This window comes from Gorilla gorilla, chromosome 1 (assembly GCF_029281585.2).
Source record: "Gorilla gorilla gorilla isolate KB3781 chromosome 1, NHGRI_mGorGor1-v2.1_pri, whole genome shotgun sequence".
NCBI classification, from domain to species: domain Eukaryota; kingdom Metazoa; phylum Chordata; class Mammalia; order Primates; family Hominidae; genus Gorilla; species Gorilla gorilla.
In genome coordinates, this window is record NC_073224.2 from 20,076,935 (window position 1) to 20,099,156 (window position 22,222).

General features: G+C 38.3%; 2 protein-coding genes across 8 annotated transcripts in view; one reads left to right on the forward strand and one right to left on the reverse strand.

Moving 5' to 3' along the window:
* Nucleotides 1-21,137, forward strand: part of SPRTN (SprT-like N-terminal domain) — a 32,722-nt gene extending 11,585 nt beyond the window's left edge. For 2 of the 5 annotated variants that reach the window (XM_004028580.5, XM_055373088.2), the window contains 2 exons: nt 1,993-2,260; nt 3,315-5,410. In XM_004028580.5, coding sequence (XP_004028629.3) covers nt 1,993-2,260; nt 3,315-4,063 — 1,017 coding nt within the window. In that variant the 3' untranslated portion in view covers nt 4,064-5,410. Of the gene's footprint in view, nt 1-1,992; nt 5,411-20,237 lie in introns of those variants that run through there. The other 3 variants (XM_019031843.4, XM_019031844.4, XM_055373097.2) reach the window with 3 other exon arrangements.
* Nucleotides 14,405-22,222, reverse strand: part of EGLN1 (egl-9 family hypoxia inducible factor 1) — a 60,562-nt gene continuing 52,744 nt past the window's right edge. Inside the window, exons 3-5 of one of the 3 annotated variants that reach the window (XM_004028581.5) lie at nt 21,243-21,379; nt 18,220-18,287; nt 14,405-17,131 (exon numbers count right to left, since the gene is read on the reverse strand). In XM_004028581.5, coding sequence (XP_004028630.1) covers nt 17,067-17,131; nt 18,220-18,287; nt 21,243-21,379 — 270 coding nt within the window. In that variant the 3' untranslated portion in view covers nt 14,405-17,066. Of the gene's footprint in view, nt 17,132-18,219; nt 18,288-21,242; nt 21,380-22,222 lie in introns of those variants that run through there. The other 2 variants (XM_055373111.2, XM_055373116.2) reach the window with 2 other exon arrangements.

Genomic DNA, 22,222 nt, shown 5'->3' on the forward strand with positions numbered 1-22,222 from the left:
TTAATTTTCTAAAGACCTCATTTCATTATTAGACACAGTTACTTCAACATTAGGAAAGTGTCAACATTAGGAAAGGCAGTTTTTAAAAAAATCAGACATAAAATCCAGGTTAGCAAGAGAATTATAGAGTTGCTTGTATAAAATACATTAAGTTTCTTAACCAGAACTTATACTTTAAGCAAAGCCCTTGTATATGTCCCATTGTTCAGCTGGAAGAGTATCTGTTCTTTTATCTTAGATATCTGTGTGTTTTTATTTAGGAGAGGTTGTAAGGAGTGAACACTCCTTGCTTTTACAGGTTACATCCTGTTATAAGGAACTCTGCAGGGTATCTACATTGTAGAGTAATTTTATTTTAGTGACTACATTGTTAAAAGTCACATTCCCAAGCTTTAGGAGTTACAGGAATTGGAAGCAGAACAGATCCAGGCTGGGTGTGGTGGCTCACGCCTGTAATCCCAGCACTTTGGGAGGCCGAAGTGGGAGGATAACTTGAGCCCAGGTGTTTGAGATCAGCCTGGGCAATTTAGTGAGACCTTGTTTCCACAAAAAAATTCAAAAATTAGCCAATCGTGGTAGCTCACGCCTGTAGTCGCGGCTACTCGAGAGGCAGAGGTGGAAGGATCACTTGAGCCTGGGAGGCGGAGGTTGCAGTGAGCCAAGATCATGCCACCTCACTCCAGCCTGCGCAAACAGAGCAAGTCCATGTCACAGAACAAACAAACAAAACAGATCCATTTGCCTCTCTTTTTTGGTAATGAATTAAGAGTTCTGAACATAATAGAGTGCGTGGTTTCCCATGCTGCTTTGCCTTAAAACCTATGTCCTTCAGTCCCTTCTGCATTTAATATAATGCGCATTCTCTGCATGCTTACCAAGTAGAAATTTTTTGCTTAGGATGGAGCGATAGTGAGTTTAAAACTATCTATAGAGTTATAGAAAGCTTAGCATTCTTTCCCACAAGGAGAATTTATTAGAAAGCTAAATGTCTTTGGTAAAACACCAAAATCTTACATACAGATGCTTCTCACTCTTACACAGAGAGTTCCACTGAGAAGGCAGAAGAATAAGGTGCCCATAGTCATTTAGGAGTCATTTCAAATGGTGCTCTATAGTCTTCGGTGCCACCATGCTGGGAGGGCTGACCCTCTTTTCAGTCAGATCTTTTCCCTTAACTGTTTTCTGCTTGGGTTCTAAATAGGATTTTTGTCTAGAGGGTGAAAAAGAAGGCATCCTACTTAAGGCCTGAAAAGCACACTTCAGAGAATTTTATTTGACTCAATGAATGATGCTTTTCTGACTGAGCACCTTCTTGGTGCCAAAAGCACTATATTAGCCACTAGGGCCACAAAAAATTAAAACATTCAGATCCTGGAGAACTTTTCAGTCTGGTAATAGAAATATTTATAAACAGATAAAATGGTACCTCGTAAGGCTTATTACAGAGACATAAGCACAGAACTTGGAGAATGTGGAGAGTGAGCTTAGCAGAAGCTTCACTGGGTAAGATACTTGTGTTGTTGGGTCAGGCATTTGTAGGGAGTAGTTTAGTCCTTTAGAACCCTTTGCTATTTTTACTTATAGGGAAAACTTCAATTTAGCAGTGGGAATGATTCTTATTTTAGTATGGTATTACATAAAATCTTTATCCTAATTTTTGATCATTTACAAATTTGATTTCTGAAACTTTTAGTGTTCATGAAGATTTTCTGTGGTTTTGTTTTTAAAAGATTTTTTTGTCCTCTAATCCCGTGTGCATCTATCTTTACACAGTTTATGAAGTATTAATTGCTGCTGTTTCCCATTAAAATCAACTTTTGAACAGAAACTAAATATAGTTGCTTTCTCTCCCAAAATAGAACTTTTCAGAAAGCTCTGGGAAACAAAGTTTCAAAAATTGAAAAAAAAAAAAAAAAAAGACGGCTTATGTACATTGTTTTCTTGCAGTTGTTAACTTGCTTATTGAATACTAAAAATTCTGTCTCCACTCAGGTATACCATACTTTTCACGATGAGGTGGATGAGTATCGGCGACACTGGTGGCGCTGCAATGGGCCATGCCAGCACAGGCCACCGTATTATGGCTATGTCAAACGAGCTACTAACAGGGAACCCTCTGCTCATGACTATTGGTGGGCTGAGCACCAGAAAACCTGTGGAGGCACTTACATAAAAATCAAGGAACCAGAGAATTACTCAAAAAAAGGCAAAGGAAAGGCAAAACTAGGAAAGGAACCAGTATTGGCCGCAGAGAATAAAGGTACCTTCGTGTATATTCTTCTGATTTTTATGTGACCATAGCTACGATGTACAGACAATACTGTCCTTCAGAGAACTGGTATTAAGATAAACTTAAGGATCATTTCTGGTGTAGAAGTCTTCAAGTGTAGACTTAAGGAAAAAATCCCATTGTCCATGAAATGATGGTAGGAAAATAGACTTTGCTCTGTACAGAAGTAAGTAAAAGTAGGAATAGTTTCCATGGATATTTTTATTTTTATTAACTTTTTTCAGTTTCTTTTTATTCAAAGAAACAAAATTCAATCTCTGATAATATTTGAGGTAAAGTTCCTTTCCCTATCTTGACTCACTGAGTTATTAGGAAACAGAAGGCAAAAAGATTGTCAAAATAAAAACAATAATTCAAGTAACAATGCCCGGAATATACATCCTAACTACACCCCTTCCTATCAGCTGGATTCTATCCAAGTGACTTCTATTGATGTATGTATGTTCATTCAAAGAATGGGAAAAGGATATGACATATATTTGCCAGTACTTCATCTTCAAGATTTACCCTTTTCCTGTGAAGTTCAGAGTTACTGAAGATGCTTCTTCCCTTGGGAAGTTGTTGATTTGATGTGGTAGAACCCAAGAACATAGGTTATATTTCCCAAATCTTTAATTATTGAGTGAAAGAGCTATAGATGAATTGATATGGAAAGACCGTATCTTCATTTTCGTGAGTAGAAGGAAAGATAAGAATGAGGCAGCAGGTTTTCCCTCCTGGAATTACACATAAAGGACACTAAGCAATTTTCAAGGTAAATGTTGCCTTGTTATTGGTCTTTGGCATGGTAAGATTCTTTATTTAAATATGAGAGAATTTTTTTTTATCCTTTATATTCTCTCAATATCAGAACTCCTGAATTCTGAAGATTGCCCTTCTCCCATTAATAGGATTGTATGGATGTAAGATAGAATAAAATATTAGTTCTTCATTTTGAGAAAACTGTACATTAGTTTAATCTTTGTTACTGTATTTCTTTTGAGTTGAGGCACTTACATAACAATCTTCTTTGCTTTTTTGGCAGATAAACCCAACAGAGGTGAGGCCCAGCTAGTAATCCCTTTTAGTGGGAAAGGATATGTTCTAGGAGAAACAAGCAATTTACCTTCACCTGGGAAACTGATCACTTCACATGCCATTAATAAAACCCAAGATCTTTTAAATCAAAACCATTCAGCAAATGCTGTAAGACCTAATTCTAAAATCAAGGTGAAATTTGAACAGAATGGTTCAAGTAAAAATTCTCATCTGGTCTCCCCTGCTGTTAGTAACAGTCACCAAAATGTTCTAAGCAACTACTTTCCTAGAGTATCATTTGCCAACCAAAAGGCTTTCAGAGGTGTGAGTGGATCTCCAAGGATAAGTGTAACAGTTGGCAACATCCCTAAAAACTCAGTCTCTTCTAGTTCTCAAAGAAGGGTTTCATCTTCTAAGATATCCCTAAGAAATTCTTCAAAAGTAACGGAATCAGCATCTGTGATGCCATCCCAGGATGTGAGTGGGTCTGAAGATACATTCCCAAATAAACGACCTAGGCTAGAAGATAAGACTGTTTTTGACAATTTTTTTATCAAGAAAGAGCAAATAAAAAGCAGTGGTAATGATCCAAAGTATAGTACCACAGCTCAGAATTCCAGCAGTTCATCCAGTCAGGGCAAAATGGTTAATTGCCCAGTTTGTCAGAATGAAGTTTTGGAGTCTCAGATTAATGAGCACTTGGACTGGTGCCTTGAAGGTGACAGCATCAAAGTCAAAAGCGAAGAAAGTCTTTGAAAAAGGTTTCAAAGTCTCAAGTACCACCTGTATTACCTCACTAATGTGCTATGTCAGCCAGTCAGGAAGTTCTGGTTAATACTAAGATTTGTAGGTTATAATCTAGTTCACATAACCAATAGAAAGTGTCCTGTTTTATATATACACATATAAGATTGTAATTTTAAGATGTTTTGTGTCTCAGGGTGCTACATTCACTCTTGCCTTAGGTATACTGTAACCCAGGTTCTGCCTGTCATGTATAATTTTTAGATACTTTTGTTCTTTCTTGCTCTTAAGGATTTTAAAAATCTGTTAATCTTTTTATTTGTATACTTTTCTAAAAATATTCATATGGGGAGTCCTGTCAGGTGTTTGGTTATATTGACTATTTATTAATAGTATTAGAACTCATTCCCTGAACTGACGTAAATCTTCATAGTGTCAGACATACTGACCAAAACCACAATCTAGACTACAAAGTATATTGTTTTAGAGTACTCAAATTGTATTATTAATTTTTTTGTTTGCAAAATCTTAACAGGAACTGTATTTTCTATATTTTAAAGAATTTTATTTGTCCCACTTTTACTAAACAGTGGCAGCAGATTTTAAGTTAAAGAATATGGAATATAGTAAAATAAGTAAATTTCTTTTGGAATATTTTTAGTAACAAATAGCCACTATAATTCTGTAGGCCAAATTTTATATTGAGTTTAGCTGTTTTCTCAAAATTTAGCACAGTGGTTAAAGTTCTGTGCTGATAAGTAACTGATACATATAACATAAACATAACAAAGTTGCCTAGTTGATGTAACAGTGGAAAGTTATCTGGAAATAGTATTTTGAACTTTAAGCCAAGTTTAAACCATTATAATAAAAGGAATACCATTTGTGCATTTAAAGTAATCTTTTTTAAAAAAAAATTTTCCATGTTATAGGGAAAGGACAAAGAGACTTTTATCAGTTTGCTTTTTGTCTTGTGGCTGTACATGCTGTTGGCATAGACCTAATACAGTTGTTCACAAGTTTTCTTTTTTCTTGTTGCAATTTTCCTTCACTTTGTTGTAATACAGGTGCACAAATCTTAAGTGCACAGCTGGGTAAGCTGTTACAGTGTTCACCTGTGTAACTACCACCCGGATCAAGTTAGAGAACACTTCCATTGCCACAGAAGGCTTCCTATAGGTGTCTGTTCCCAGTTGATACCCATGACCCTCACCACCTCCAGAGGTCCCCACTGTTTTCACCCCATCATCGCAGATTATTTTTTAATTTTATAATGTAGTATCTTTGTTCCTATGTGTAGCAGGAGTTCATTTTCATTGCTCTTGCATTTGTATGAATAAACTATAATTTATTCATCCATTCTAACGTTAATGGACATTTGAATTATTTCCAGTTTGGGGCTGTTAAGCATAATGCTGCTAAGAACATTCTTATCTTTTCTGTTGGGTATATATACAGGAATGGAATTGCTGAGTCACGGGGTATATTTCTGTTTAGCTTTAGTAAATTCTGCCAGTTTACACTCCTACCAGCAATGTGTGAGAGTTTTAGTTGTTCACCATTCATAACACTGTTAGCAGCCCTTTTCATTTTAGACTGGTTGGCTGTTCACAAATTTTGATATTCCTTAAGCATTAAAACATTTTAATAAATACTTATAAATAGGTATTAAAATGTATATTATGTTCAATATATAGTTATATTTTCATAGAGGATCATTTTCTCTAAATGAATGTAACAAATTATGTGTAATTAAATGCTTCCTGAGCCAAAACCACACAAGGTTCTGGGGCTGTGAAGTAGCTAAGATGGTCCATGCCCTCAAGGAGCTTTACAGCATAGTTGGGGAGTAAGACAAATGCACATTAATCTCCTTAGAGTTTGCTAAGTGCTATGACAAGGGTTTTTGCTGGGTGCTGTGGGTAAACTGTAGGAAGAAAAATTAGCTCTGCCCAGGACTTCGGGGGATGTTTCTTGGAGGAGACAACATCCAAAGTTGAATCATGTAGTGAGTCGAGTTAGCCTGGTTAAAGAAGGGTGGGGAAGAACCTTTCAAAGGGAAGAAGGAACACAAAGTCACGTTCCGAGGGAACTGAATGCTATTCCAAGTGAATAGAGTAAAATGTGAGGGGCAAAATGGCCAAAGGAGAGACGGCAGATAGGACAGATGTAGCTAAGTAGTACAAGTTTGAGGCCAGGGATCTCATGTTCCTCACTTTATGTCTGGTTTGTGTGATACCTGCTAATAAGCATCTCTTAATTAAGGTGGGGCTTGGAAAGGCTTATAAGCCAGTCGAGGACATGTTGAGAAGTGTTTCCAATGCATTTTTCTGGAGACAGCATAGATAAGAGGGGGAAGGGTAGTGACAGGGAGGGAGAGGAAGAGACAATTTTTTGAGAAACAGGTAGTAAAGTCAGGAGTTGGTTTCAGGTTCTAGGATATGATGGAAATAGTTGAGAAAATGGAACTCAATTTGAAATTAAATAAGCCTTACTACATCTGTTAAACACTTGAGAAAATTTGCACCCTAAGAATTCTGATATTCCCCCAAATATGTCATTCATAATAGAGACATAGTTTTGTTTCTGTTTAGATTTTCCCTTTTAAAGCCAACTTCCCAACTTAGAAGCAGAGCTGGTAATTCTGGCTCAATCCTTAAATGCTATCCCCCTGCTGTGGGGACATGGGGTCTAGATTCTGTTTTTATAAAACGGTGGGTTTTGGGTTTTTGTTTTGTTTTTTGAGATGGAATCTTGCTCTGTCTTCCAGGCTGGAGTGCAGTGGCACAATCTCGGCTCACTGCAACCTCCGCCTCCGGGGTTCAAGCAATTCTCCTGCCTCAGCCTCCCAAGTAGCTGGGATTAAAGGCGAGTGCCGCCACACCTGGCTAATTTTTGTATTTTTAGTAGAGATGGGGTTTCACCTTGTTGGCCAGGCTGGTCTCGAACTCCTAACCTCAAGTGATCTGTCCCCCCTCGGTCTCCCAAAGTGCTGGGATTACAGGCATGAGCCACCATGCCCTGCCAAAACAGTGTTTATTTTAAAGTCAGTGTTAATATGTTACCTAGCCTTAATTTTTACTTTAGAAAATTGTGCTGGGCAGCCAGGCGCGGTGGCTCACGCCTGTAATCCCAGCACTTTGGGAGGCCGAGGTGGGCGGATCACGAGGTCAAGAGATCGAGACCATCCTGGCCAACATGGTGAAACCCTGTCTCTACTAAAAATACAAAAAATTAGCCGGGCGTGGTGGCAAGTGCCTGTAATTCCAGCTACTCGGGAGGCTGAGACAGAAAAATCGCTTGAACCTGGGTAGCGGAGGTTGCAGTGAGCCGAGATTGTGCCATTGCACGCCAGCCTGGGCAAAAAGAGCGAAACTGTGTCAAAAAAAAAAAAATTGCACTGGGCATGGTGGCTCATGCCTGTAATCCCAGTACTTTGGGAGGCTGAGGTGGGTGGATTATGTGAGATCAGAAGTTTGAGACCAGCCTGGCCAACATGGTGAAACCCCGTCTTTACTAAAAATACAAAAATTAGGTGTGGTGGCATGCACCTGTAATCCCAGTTACTCAGGAGGTTGAGGCAGGAGAATCGTTTGAACCCAGGAGGCAGAGGTTGCAGTGAGCTGAGACTGCACCACTGCACTCCAACCTGAGTGACAGAGTGAGACTCTGTCTCAACAACAACAACAAAAAGCTGGGCATGGTGGCTCACGCCTGTAATCCCAGCACTTTGGGAAGCCGAGGCGGGCAGATCACGAGATCAAGAGATCGAGACCATCCTGTCCCACATGGTGAAACCCCATCTCTACTAAAAATAAAAAAATTAGCTACTCAGGAGGCTGAGGCAGGAGAATTGCTTGAACCCAGGAGGCGGAGGTTGCAGTGAGCCGAGATTATGCCATTGCACTCCAGCCTGCCGACAGAGCGGGACTCCGTCTCAAAAAAAAAAAAAAAAGAAAATTTTGTTTTGCTTTTTGTAGACTATGGATATGCATATGCATATCCTAACTGGGAATTCTAAAGTGGAAAGGAAAATACTATGACAAAACTTCATACTGTCCCATTGTCTGATAGCTCTGAGATCATGCTTTTAAAGCTTACAGGACTTTAAAATACGAACGTCAAAGTGAAACAACTGATGTACCTTCCTGCAAAACTAGCACCTAGCTGGACCCTTTCTGGGTGCGTGCAGTGTCAGCTCTTTTTATGTTGTGTTTTAAGTTTTTTATCCTGGTATTGCATTAATCGTGATCCAGTGGTTTCCTTTTATTCTTCGTCTCAATTTTTTTATTGTCCTTAAGGCTACTGTGGACTTTTTAGCAATTTGTTGTAGTTGTTGACTATCGGCATATTCACCAAAAGAAGTGAAACTCTTCATATGACAATTATAAATTACAGTGACTAAGGAGTTGAAATTAGAACAGAATGCAATGTGCAGATTAGCTCTGGCTTTTTCCTAGTATCCCATTAGAATGTTAGAAGTTATATGATTACATATTTCATCATCACATATCTTTCGAAATGAAGAGTAGAATCTTAAATGACTCTGAACTGTAGTACAGAAGCAAGGTGCCATTTGCTTTCTTCAGTACTGGTGCTAAATTTACCAAGATTTACCATCTTGCTTAGTGAACACTAGGTGGTGCTCTTGGTAAGCCAAACTTCTGGCTGAGCCAAGCCAAGTGGATAAAAGAAACTTGCCGACAACTGGAACACTAATTACCAGTTGATTCATAGATAGGAAAGAACAGGTTATGATCTCAAGTTCTGTGAGGGGACGCAGCAGGCCAAGAATGTGTGCTTGTTCAAACAGACTGATCTACAGAACACTTTAGTCTCCTAAACCTGTTTTCAAGCATTTCACCTTTCACTCTAAACATGTAACATAGTAGTCTCCTGCAAGAAAGAAACTGGTACCCAGATAGGGCAAAACAAGATCATGCTCAACCGGCTATCTATCTTCTAGACAAAGCAAGACCTGTACTTTTGTACTGTTTCTTATAGTACTCTAAACTATGTCTTTGCCTCTACCTGAGAGGTCTGAAAGAGCAAACAGGCAGCTTTTGGATTCTTGGTGTTAAGTGAATGTTAGGGCTGGGTATTCTCGTGTTCCGTGGTTATACACCTTTGCAAAAAAAAAAACACCTGAACACTGACTCTTCTCTATACTTCTGAAGAATCAAAGTTATAGGTATATTTTCAAGCTAGAATACTCTTGAGACCCAAATCATTTCCAGGTTGTAAGCATTCCTGGTAAACTATATGATAATCTGGATTTGCATGAAAGCTGGGAGGTATTTTTTTTTAAACAAAAGATTCCTCATAGTACTCATATATGTATTTGTACGCCTTTAAAATAATTCAATAGGTAAATATTGGCTGGGCACGGTGGCTCACCCCTGTAATCCCAGGTCTTTGGAAGGCCGAGGTGGGTGGGTCCCTTGAGGCCAGGAGTTTGAGACCAGCCTGGGCAACATGGTGAAACCCCGTTTCTACTAAAAATACAAAAATTAGCCGGGCGTGGTTGTGGGCGCCCGTAATCCCAGGTACTCAGGTGGCTGAGGCACGAGAATTGTTTGAACCTAGGAGGTGGAGGTTGCAGTGAGCCGAGATCGCGTCACTGCACTCCAGCCTGGGCGACAGAGCAAGACCCTGTCTCAAAAAAATAAATAAATAAATTATATATATATATATATATATTTGTGTGTATACATATGCATACCTACACACGTCTAAGTGGCTTTATTTTTATATGGACCCACATAAGTTTGTTGTTAACACCAAACAGCCACCTTCATGGGATCCATGCACAGAGGCTGGAGCCCAGCTTCTCCACATGACGTGACTCACCCGAATTGTTGGGTTTGTAGATTGGTCTCACTGATGTACGGGATTTCATTGTGCAACTATACCACAAGGGAGCACGTGTGTGTGTCATACTTTCTAACCCTTCGTAACTGTTCTGTTCTTGGCTGCTTCCCTACCTTTTTTGCAATGCCCTTCATTATATTTCCACTTGGTCACCTTGTAGCTTAAATTGAGTTAATTCATCTTTTTCAATTTCTTTGCTGAGTTACTTCAACTTTTCTCAGGTTCCTCAGTGTTTTTTTCCCCCCTTTGGTCCATTTTTGTTTTGAAATTTAAATTTCTAATTTCACGTTAATTTTTATTTCTGCAAAGGCCTATTTAATTCATACTAGATAGTGGTAGTTTTCTTCTGCCTGTGGTTGAGAATTTTCATCAGCTGTAATTGATTCTCATTTTTTCTTCTAGTAGTTTTTATGGATGTTATCTTCCTTTTTCTGCTCATATTAAAAGGTTTTATTTTCCTTGTCTTGCAAAACCAGTTGGTTCTCTGCAGGCAGGGACAAGGGGTTTGTGTGGCTGAGTTCCTTGATTCAGGAATGTTCTGTTGATAAGAGTTAAATGGTACCAGTTAAGTGCTGGCAGTACATGTGCGAGCCACCACACCCGGTCTGTCTTTTCCTTTCTACTGCCACTCTAGGACCCTGCTGCCCCATGTCTTTACCCTGTAGTTTCCACCTGACTCTCGGCCCTCACGAGGGTTCTGACGCTGGCTCTAGTGTCAGATGTGCTTTTCTCTGCCTCCACGTAAATTGAAGTTTTTTGGCCAAACGTGGTGGCTCAATCCTGTAATCCTAGCAACTTTGGGAGACTGAGGGGGACAGGATCGTTTAAGCCCAGGAGTTCAAGACCAGCCTGGGCAACATAGGGAGACCTCATCTCTACACAAAGTAAAAAAAATTACCCAGGCATGGTGACATGTGCCTGTAGTCCCAGCTACTCGGGAGGCTGAGGTGGGAAGATCACTTGAGCCTGGGAAGTCGAGGCTGCAGTGAGCCCCGATCATGCCACTGCACTCCAGCCTGGGTGACAGAGCAAGACCCTGTCTCAAAAAAAAAAAAAAAAAAAAAAGACAAAGTTGAATTTTTTTTCTGTCTCATAGACATGCTGCAGGCACAGATTATGGTGACTGCTGTCTTTTGTCTTTATGGTTTTTGGAAGACTACGATAGAGCTTTAGATTTAGGAAGCAGCCAATATTCCTTGGAAAACCAGAAACTCAAGTACCTTCCTCTTAAATGTAAACACACAAGCAAGAGGTACCAGACATTTAAGGAAAACTTCTAGCATGAAAGAAAAAAAATTGAAACAGAAAAAAGTTAAATACTGTATCAATTAAGAGATTATTACATATATTTTCTTAAATTCGAGAACAAAAAAGAGCTCCTGAAACTTAGAAACCTAATAACAGACACCATATACTCACAAGAATGGGAAAACAGATGTCCCCACTCAAGACAAAGATACACAGTAACCAGAGAAGAAAATAGGTTCAAACCAGTAGAGGCCCTGCCTGGACAAAGGCATGCCAGAAAGAGAGAACAGAGAATGGATGGAGAAAATTTTTTAAATGTCCCAAAATGGTGGCGTGATTTTACAGTCTGCATTCCTAGCACAGAGGTTGACAAGTGGCACACATTAAAGCACACTATAAAACTATGGAGCCCTGGGAATAAGAATATTCTATGAGCTTCCACAAAGAAAAAGATTACACATAAAGAATCAGAAATAAGAATGGCTTCAGATTTCTCAGTATCTACACACTGGAACCTTAGAACCAGTGAGGCAATGCTTTCAAAATTCTGGAACATGATTTCCAAAGTTACCAATGAAATGTGGTAAAACAAAGATATTGGTCTCAGAAAATTTACCATCCATACATTTCTACAGGAAGTATTAGAGGGCATGCTCCATTCAGTAAACCAAGAAAGATGAAGACATGGGATCCAGGAAACAGGAGAGCTGACAGAAGAGTGGTGAAGGGAATCTCTAGAACACAGGTGAAGGGAGACCCAAGAAAGACAGCTATGCCCCAGGCGTTAAGAGCAACCAGTCCAGATTGGTGCAAGTTAGAAGCCACAGGGAACAAACGAAAAATCAAGACATTAAGGGAAAAAGTAAGTTGTGGAAGAAAAGTAAAGTCAACATGATTTACTGTACGTCTCAGCTTTGACTAGCACAGCCATAACAGGAACACAAACCTGATCTCGGTTACAGCATAGGAACAGAAGGAAGACCAGGGCAGATGGATGTCTGCTTGCCTATGTGTGGTAGAGATGGTGGAGGAACCTTGGAGAGAGATCTGCCATGTGGAGAAGTTAGGAGAAAATGCCTAACACTGAAAAAAATCAAGAGGCAGCAATCCAATTATATTATTTAAACTAATGGGTGGAGAGATATCCAAAGAATCATTTAAAACAGTTGACACTTGTTTTCTCAGGGGAAGAATGTGAGGGACTACTTTTTTTTTTTAATTAAGAATTTTTAAAGGCAATAGATTTTTTTTTTTTTTTTTTTGGAGACAGAGTCTCATTCTGTTGCCCAGGCTGGAGTGCAGTGGCGAAGACTCACCGCAACCTCTGCCTCCCAGGTTCAAGTGATTCTCCTGCCTCAGCCTCCTGAGTAGCTGGGACTACGGGTGTGTGTCACCACACCCGGCTAATTTCTGTATTTTTGGTAGAGACTATGTTTCACCATGTTGGCCAGGCTGGTCTCGAACTCCTGCCTCAAGTGATCTGCCCGCCTTGGCCTCCCAAAGTGCTGGGATTACAGGCTGAGCCACCGTGACCAGCTGGGACTACTGTTTTTCTTAACAACCACAGACAAGTTGATTTAGCCACTCGAACAAAATTAAACAAGGAAAGCCCACACTCAATTCCTGGCTCTCTACCACTTACAAGCTTTGTGACTGTGAGCAAGTCACTTCTCTGATCCTGTTTTAATTACAAATGGAGACAAAATTTGCTTTGCCTACACTTTGCATGTACTAGGAAAAAAAAAATGTAAAGGTATTTTGTAGAAGACATTTGGAATAATTTTGGCAGAAAACATCCTAATCTCAATGAAGACCTTATCCAGTAACTTTCTGACCCCAATGACATCTTGTTCAGAGCAAAAATTATCAATAATTTTTGACAACTGTTTAGTAATTATTCAATAAAAAGAGCTTTAGCTACTTGCAGCTGTTTAGGCTCTCCCCATCTTGTGAAGTGGCTGACATTTAGTGTGTTCTACTTATGAAACTATTTCCAGCTCATGAGGCCATGCCCTTCACACGTCTCATTGGTCCCACTGGTCCCATGGTACATACTTGAACATCGCCACGGTTCAGATAAAATTCAAACCAAAAACATAATCTGAGGGATAAATTCATGGCCTGAGAAGTCTAAACAATTATCTTTGAAGCAATGGAGACTAGTTACTTCTGAATATTTATAAACTAATTGAAAAAATCCAACATACAATTATGTTATTAGATATGACATAAATATGTATCATTGCAGTTCATACCCAAATACAGCTCTCTTTCTTGGATCACATGCACTTTTGCACTTTGGGAAAATAATCTGATGAAGTGCCTTGCACCAGTGATTTAATTTAAATCTAAGCTATAAAATAAGACCTGTCATTAATAAGACAAACAACACTCCTGCTTCCAAATGATTCACATTTACAACTGATAAAACCGTTAGCTATTCAAAGCTCATTACCCCAATTTTCTCTCTCTGCAATTATGCTATCATATTGTTAAAGGAAAGGGGAATAATCCTCGTTGAAGGCCTACTTTGTTCCATGCATTGTAAGGTACTTTGCACACTGTATTTCATTTAGATCTCATACAACTGTTTAAGGTGGAAGATGTGCTTTTTGTATATAAAAGAGCACATCTCAAACTTCATCTCAAACTCATTTGCCCTTTACTTCAATCCACCCAGCTATATTTTAGTGTAATTCCCAAATGTTCTAAGAAACGCTGGAAAATAACAAAACACTGTGGAAAATTTTTTTTTAAATAACAGATATATAAACAGGTATTTTGATCTCACCTTAATAAGAGCTCTCATATTTTAGTTATGACCACACAAATTAAACCTTCTTGCATATACACAATGGTACATCTATGACAATTAGAGATAAATGCCTAACCCCACTTCCTTTTGCAGCAGAGGAGTGATACAGATCTGTCAACAGCTATGAATGTTAAAATAATTTTTAAAATCCTATTAAAAGGGCAAGAATTCAAGTGCTGAGAATCCAAACAGACTTCATGGATCCCACAGACAGTCCAATGACCCCAGGGATGTTTCTAAAATTGTTGAACTCCTATGTTTACTGTTCTCTTTCCTTCATTATCATTTACAAAATGTTATAACAAATGTCCTAGACTAAGCCAGAAAAGCTTTATCTGATGAAAGGGATCATTCGGAAAGCCAATGTATGATAAAGGATTGAAAAACAAAAAAGACAGCTGGAAATAACCACCATAATGTTTCAACAACATTTATACATCGTTTTAATTAGATTAGCTTTACAAGCAACTTGAGAGCTCTTTCATAATGAAACACTGCTTTTCAAATTACATGACTTTATAGTCTATCTGTATATGAATCCTGAAAATCTTTGCCTACTCTTGATAAAGGTCTGTGTTTTACAGCTGGTTAATGTGTTGAATAAAAACAGCATTACAAAGCTTTATCTTTAACCAGGATTAAACACATATAGGCCACAAACAGTTTTAAATTTTGTTTGAAATAGAGTCCTGCTTGGTGACAAGTTAATAGTCCCACTAACATGAAATGAATGGATATTAAATAAATGGCCATCCTGATTTCTTGATCTTTTCACAATGATTTCTAAGAGAGTATATAAACTTTTCCAAAAAATATACAATTTAAGACCTGTCTGGCAAGCACAACCCACAGATAGTAGAATCTGATACTTTTTACAACTGTAGAGGTACACATTTGAATGACAACAGGGGCTCCCAAATTAAAAGGCTGTGGCTGTACATCTTGACAATCAAACAAACCTCCCATCAACATAGAACAATTTCTACTAACCCTAAAAAAGATAATGCTTTTGAGTTGTGGCCTAACGCCGCGCACTGTACTATAGACCAGATGGCAAAGACAACTTGCGCTCCTGGGTTGGGCTGGCAGAGGCACTTACTGTAGAGATGTGATGTTATCATCTGGAAGGAAGGGGAGGAAGTAGAACAAAACTGAATATGGGCCAGGAAAAAACAAGAAACTATCACTTTCTCCTGCAAATTCTCCTAAGTGAGATCACTATACTGAACATTCAATCCCATCCTAAGTCCACTGTTGGCTTCACTACACAATTTTTTTTTTCATGTTTTACATGAATAGCAATGGCAATCTTTTAATAAAAATTACTGAGCTTCCCATAGAAAAGGTCTCAAATTGAATACAAACTATACAGATGCTAAAAATGTCTTAAGTTGAAATATACAGAAAATTTCTGTATACTCACATTTTGGCAAAGAAGATCAAGGACAGAGATAGAAAACCTAAGTGAGCAAGGTCTTACACCCATAATTCATGCAAAATATGGATACCACCCTTTAGGTTTTGCTAAAAAGCCTAGGAAAGTGAAGTCTAAGACATCCGTCCCAATTCATTCTTTAAATAACATGTATGTGAGGCCTTGTGTGATTTTCTAATATTCCTTCCTTGTTTAAAAAGTAAATAAAACCCATGAAACAAAATAAAATTATCTGATTTTGCATCTGTTTTGTTTTTTCTAAGCTAAGCATCTTGCAGTACAGGTAAGAAGGCTGGCATCACATCTGGGAAATGCCTTAACAGATATCTGAGGAGTTACTGCACATTAAGTCAGTAACACACTTCAGTTTCAATGTGTACATAATCTCCCCTTGATGCTCTTCAACAGAGACAAGGTTCTTGTCTGCAGATCAGATAGATCACAGTATTAGGAAAAAAACATAACAGCAAATTTGGAAGTACAATCAATTTAAGGAGAAGCAAAAGGAAAAGACTTAGAAATGGAACATTATTGTCTACATCTAGAGGATACATATACCTGAAAGCTTAAGAAAGCCCTTATCTTAGGAACTTGAAGCTGAGGATAATCTCAAGTTCACTTAGTGCCAGTCACTTTAGTTTTTTAAAAAATTTAACTTAAACCCCAGCCTAGGCAACATGGCAAAACCCCGTCTCTACTAAACATACAAAAATTAGTCAGGCATGGTGGTGTGTGCCTGTAGTCCCAGCTAGTTGGGAGGCTGAGGTGGGAGGATTGCTTGAACCTGGGAGGTGGAGGTTGCAGTGAGCCGAGAATGCACCACTCCACTCCAGCCTGGGTAACAGAGCAAGACTGTCTCAAAAAAAACAAAACAAAACGAAACAAAAAAATTTAAACTCTTCTTATTGTGTCTTTTTCCTTGTAAAACATTAACTAAAAGTTATTGGTAGTAAATGGTGACTGTTTTACAATTAGGTTTCGTTATTGACAATGTCAAAAAAAAGCAGCAATCTTTAACAGTTCAAATTAGTGTAAGGTAGGAAGGACTACAAAACAATCTGATTTTTCAGTTGTAATTAAAGTGCTCCTTTTCTTATTTTAAGTAAAATAAAATTAATCATCAGTCACTGGCAACCATCATTATTAAGAGGTCTTTTAGGGCAAAATTTAATAGTATGAACAGGTTTACAAAAATAGATTGATGTTATTTTGAGGAATAGTACTGTAATTTTTTCTCAATTCAGTTTAGATAAATTGTACCTAATATAGAAAAATTATCCCAAATTCAAACTTGATATAAAAAAGGGAGAGATGAAATGAACTCAGCTAGATAACAGATCTGGCAAAATATAAGAATGAAAAAAATTCTACACAGGGCACTTATTTCATATCCAGATGTAAAAACCATTTTCAATTAGTAGCTTATCTTCCTCCTGTAAGCAATCACAGATTTGAAGTTGATCATGCAGTACAAAGTCACAGCAGTCAAAATCTTCTGTTTGATGCAACACAAAAAGTTGTTTCTGTTTCCTTATTAAAATGCGAACTGGTTGTCTATTTTTCTTTATCCCATTTATTCATATTCACAAGTTAACAAATAGTTAACAATATTGTAGGTGAAGTGGGGTATTGCTGGATCAAAGGCTCTAGAAGACGTCTTTACCGACCGAATCTGAAGGTTTATTGAGTTCAACCCTCACACCTTTTTCACCTGCAAGGTAAAAAAAAAAAATTTCATTCATTCACTAAGCACCAGAGAGCTTCTGCTACTGCATTCCACTGAATTCCTAAGAGTATGGACAATATTTCAACTTTGCAAACATCATCTGAAAACTATCACACTTGTACTTCCAAAAACTTCCCTCAGCATTCTATTGAGATAAGGTTTCAAATAGTAAACCTTCAAGGATAAAACCATCCTCTACACAGAGATAATGATTGTCTTTTTATTTTAAAAGCCATTTGAATTTCTTCAACAGGGTGTTCAGTGTCTCTGAAAGCACACTGAGCTTGTGCCACAAATAATGGCTTTAAAAATACATAGAAAATGCATGAATATTCCATTTTTATGTAAGGTTGACGTGCGATTAGCAATGGCTCTGGAAAACACAGCTAATCAGTAATGTGAATACTCAGTGGATTTTTGGAGATAGAAAGTAGAGTTAAAGAAAAGAAGGTAAGTAGTCCATCAGATGGGAAACAGACCCCCTGCTCTTGGAGAGGCAGTCCATAAGTGGAAGAGAAGGGGAACCGGCATAACTGAAGGATCTTCAGGTTCAGTACAAGAGTGCTGACCTATGTACACCATTAGCAGATATGGAATCTACATGTCTGTGTCATTTACTGATTTTGGCATTTGAATTCATAATTCTTTGTATTAATTTTCTTCATGTCTACATTTAACATGGAAGACCTAGAGTACTGTTTAGAGCACATCCATTTGAAAAGGAAAGGGTATTAATTTAAGGAGTGAATGAGAGGAAACCATATGGCCGTTACCTAGAGTTAAGTGGCCTTTGACTGAAAAGGATAATCACAGAAAACTCAGTTTGTATGTGAATAATTTACTCAGACTTCTTTGCCTCAAATTTTCCTCATCCTTTGACAATTTTTTTGGTTAAAGATAACAGTGAAGATGACTTATGTCTTCTTAAAAAATAAGGCAAATAAGAAATCTGATAAAAAACAAAAAGTAAGTATTCATGGTGTTAACAAAGACTATGCTTGAGTTTCCTGAAAGCATCACCTGATTGCAGGGTATTTCTGTACCAATATATCCTGGCCCCAAATGACGTTTACCTGTTAGATATTTTACTTTAGCTCGTGCTCTCTCATCTGCATCAAAATACCAAACAGTTATTGCGTACCTAAAAGAAAATTTAGAATAGGATAAGAATGATCACACTGCGGGGAAAAAGTGGTATTTTGCTGCAATGGTATATTAAAACTTGTAATGCCAAAATTATGCCTAAACTGGAATGATATCAAAGGATAAATTTAACAGCTTATTTATACAGTAACCTCGGTGCTAAAGAATATAGCTGAGAACCAGGGGAGGCTAAAATTGATGTCTGAAGTTGATGAGTTTTTGTGACTTTCTTAATACTTATTTCAACTACTTATTTTTTGCAAGGGAACTGCAGATCAGAAAGAGACAACAGGCCGAGCACGGTGGCTCACGCCTGTAATCCCAGCACTTCAGGAGGCCGAAGTGCGTGGATCATGAGGTCAGGACTTCGAGACCAACCTGGCCAATAGGGTGAAACCCCATCTCTACTAAAAAAAAGAAAAAAAAAATTAGCCGTGCATGGTGGCACGTGCCTGTAGCCCTAGCTACTCAGGAGGCTGAGAGGCAGGAGAATCGCTTGAACCCGGGAGGCGGAGGTTGCAGTGAGCCGAGATCATGCCACTGCACTCCAGCCTAGGTGACGGAGTGAGCCTCCTTCTAAAAAAAAAAAGAGACAATAAAAGGGTAAAAGAATGGCTGTTACAGAAAAAGCACATTATCAATAGCATAAGTACTAAAAGAACAGAAAAGAAACAGATAAAAGGACTCAGGGCATTGCAGGCTAACAGTTTCAACAGTCTCTGGGGACATCACTACATTATAGCAAAGAGTAATGATGGATGTTTACAATTATAACCTTGACAGTTAAATTATGCTAAGAATTTTTAAGGATTTTAATCAAAGCAATTATACTGTGTTTTGTGTTTAAACTTTGTCTAAACTTCATTTTTCTGAAAATCTGACTGACTTAGAATATTTCATTCCACCAATAAGTGAGGCATCTCTAGTTTATTAAATACTACAAAAGACATACTTTCTGATACAAATAATGGGGAAAATGTATAAATGCTATAGGAAGTGAAAGTATGCTACAAATCACCAGTTCCTGGGCAGAATATAGCAATTAGTTCAAATATATTGTGGATTGTGGCCAGTGGACACAGGGGAAAAAGCAACATTTATCAGACATACAGCCAGTAAATATGACAGAATGAAAAATCACATAATATATTTTGAAGTAAAGAGTCTGGGAGTTTGGACAACTGGGAGCCTGAGGTGTACAGACCCCACCACTGGTGAATCACAGAGCTGAGGTCTAAGGAGGCCCCCTGACTTCCAGACCAGACTCTGCTCTTTCCAGAGTTCCACTACCTTTCTTACCATGTGGCTTCTTCTACTTTTGGGTGGCCTTGGAAATAGGAAAGGGCTCAGATACATAATTTTATGTATCTTTTGCCCATGCCCTAAACTTTTAGTCACTTAGCAATCAGAATTCTAATATCTGGATCAACAACTTACCTTATGTCATTCTAACTTTCCAGCCTTATCACCCATTCTAGATAAGATCAGAATAGGATTCTACTTCAAGAATCCTTTTCGTCGCATGATTTTCCGTGCCTTAACTTGAACAACTACGCCTTTTCCCCCAGAACTTTACTAACACGACTGCACCCCTTGCCTCTCCTCACCTAGGCCAGCTGAGCCTCTACCTTCAAAGCGCACTTGCCCGTCTCTCCAATGTAGCACCACCTTTGTTCCTCAACTCCTGTAGCACTTAGCCTCCACGCCATCTGGCATTTATTTACTATAAACTCCCAAGTATCTGTTATTTATTCATCTAAAAAGGACATAACCAAACCAAACTCAGGATTTCATAAAAAGGAAGGTCTATGAGGCAGTTACTGTGTCAGAAAAATCTTTACAGAAGCAGCAGGGGGCAGAGACAGCACTGGGATGCCACTGGGACGAGACATGGGATTGAAAAGGGCACATCATGTGATGTGACAGTCTTTCTTTGGTTTCCATTCAGGATTTCTTACAATCTCCGGCTACAACCTGCTTAGCTTGCTACTCACTATGTGAATTAGGATGCAGGCAACACACCTCAGAAGGCAGGAAGAAAAAAGGCACAGCTGATAATCAAGTCGTTAGAGTCAACCATCATTACTAAAGCCAACTCTCCACCCAGCGCATCTAAGCCTGCGCCTCTTCTTGCCACCCTAGCATCTCCTAAGACAGACACAGCAAATGAATGCCAGAAGCTCACTATCAGAATGTTCCAAGACCTTTCCATAATAAAAAATAAGTATTTTTTTAAATGTGCTATTTTTCTACAAATATTTACTTTCATGATAATGTCTACAATATCTTGTTTTGACAGCGAGCATTTTAATTGAGTCAGGATAAATGGTTTTAAAAAAAGCATTTAAAATAAAGCACTAAACATAATAGGTTGCAAACACCTTGTAGAAAAAGTATAATGAAACAGATGCTCATTATTTGTAAAGCTAATAGGATCATTTTTCTAACATTAACTCCCACACATGGTAACCTGTTCTCTACTTTTCTTTCTTCTGTTTTTCTCTTCACTTCTACTCTCTGGTTACCTCTGATTTTTCTACTCTGTATCCATTTTCCTATGTTGTCCCTCACCACCTTTTAAAAAACGCTTTTCCTTCTTGATCTTTCTCTCTCCCAAGTAAAATACTCTTACAAAAATCAAAGCATGGATAGTAGTTAAGAGATGCACAAAGCACAGAGAGAGTGCTAGAAAGATGGGAAGGCCTGTGCTTCCCTTTCTTCAGAGTGGCTGTGCAAAGAAAGACACATTTAGTACTAACTGTTAATGAGTCTTATATAATTATTTGAATTCAGATGACTGTGCAACATAAATCTTATACAATTATTCAAATTAAAATGACTGTGAAAAGTACCTGGCAGGAAAATACTCATTAGAAAGCTTTCACGTTTACTCTACAGATTCCCTCCTGTCCTACCATACTCTAAACCAATTTTTTCTGAAAAGGAATACTACCTTGTAGCATATGCTGGTTGTACTTCATGAGGGTTGCGACGGTCAGACCAGAAAAACAGCAGTCTATCAAATTTGGGTTCAATGTCAGCAAACTGGGCTTTGCCTTCTGGAAAAATTCGAAGTATACCTCCACTTACCTAGGAAAAGAGCCAAATATGTAAGCAGGAGTAACTAAAAATGCTACAAGATTAAATTTAGGGGGAAAAAAGAGAGACAATTTCAATGTCTTAATTAGATTATTCACAAATATATCTCAATAAAGTATGAAGATGAGCTGCAATTTTAAAAGTATATGCACTGATGCAAGGACAAATTTAGTTCTTATTTTAGGGATATTTACTTATTTATTGAGATGGAGTCTCGCTGTCACCCAGGCTGGAGTGCAGTGGCACAATCTCAGCTCACTGCAACCTCCGCCTCCTAGGTTCAAGCAATTCTCCTGTCTCAGCATCCCGAGTAGCTGGGATTACAGGCATGCGCCACCATGTCCGGCTAATTTTTGCATTTTTAGTAGAGATGGGTTTTCACCATGTTGGCCAGGCTGGACTCGAACTCCTGACCTCAGGTGATCTGCCCACCTCGGCCTCCCCAAGTGCTGGGATTACAGGTGTGAGCCACTGTGCCCAGCCATTTTAGGGATTTTTATAAATATCTGATGAAACACAAGAATGTTATCTGAATTTAAAAGTCTTAAAATGATGCTTGAAAGCTTTTAAAACTACTAAACGTTTATTTTTGTATGTTAATGATTTGCTTAACCCACCCTTCAAATAGATAAGATTTCAAGAAATTTTGACAAAATTATTATTAGAAATAGATTATGTCAAATAGTTTACCATACTTTAAAGTTCAATAAACAATAGGATAGTCACAAATACCTCTTACTTAAATAATTCAGTATATCAGTAGAAAGTGTCATCATTTATTATGACCATCATTATTGTCATCATCACCATCACCATCAGCATATAGTTCATTAG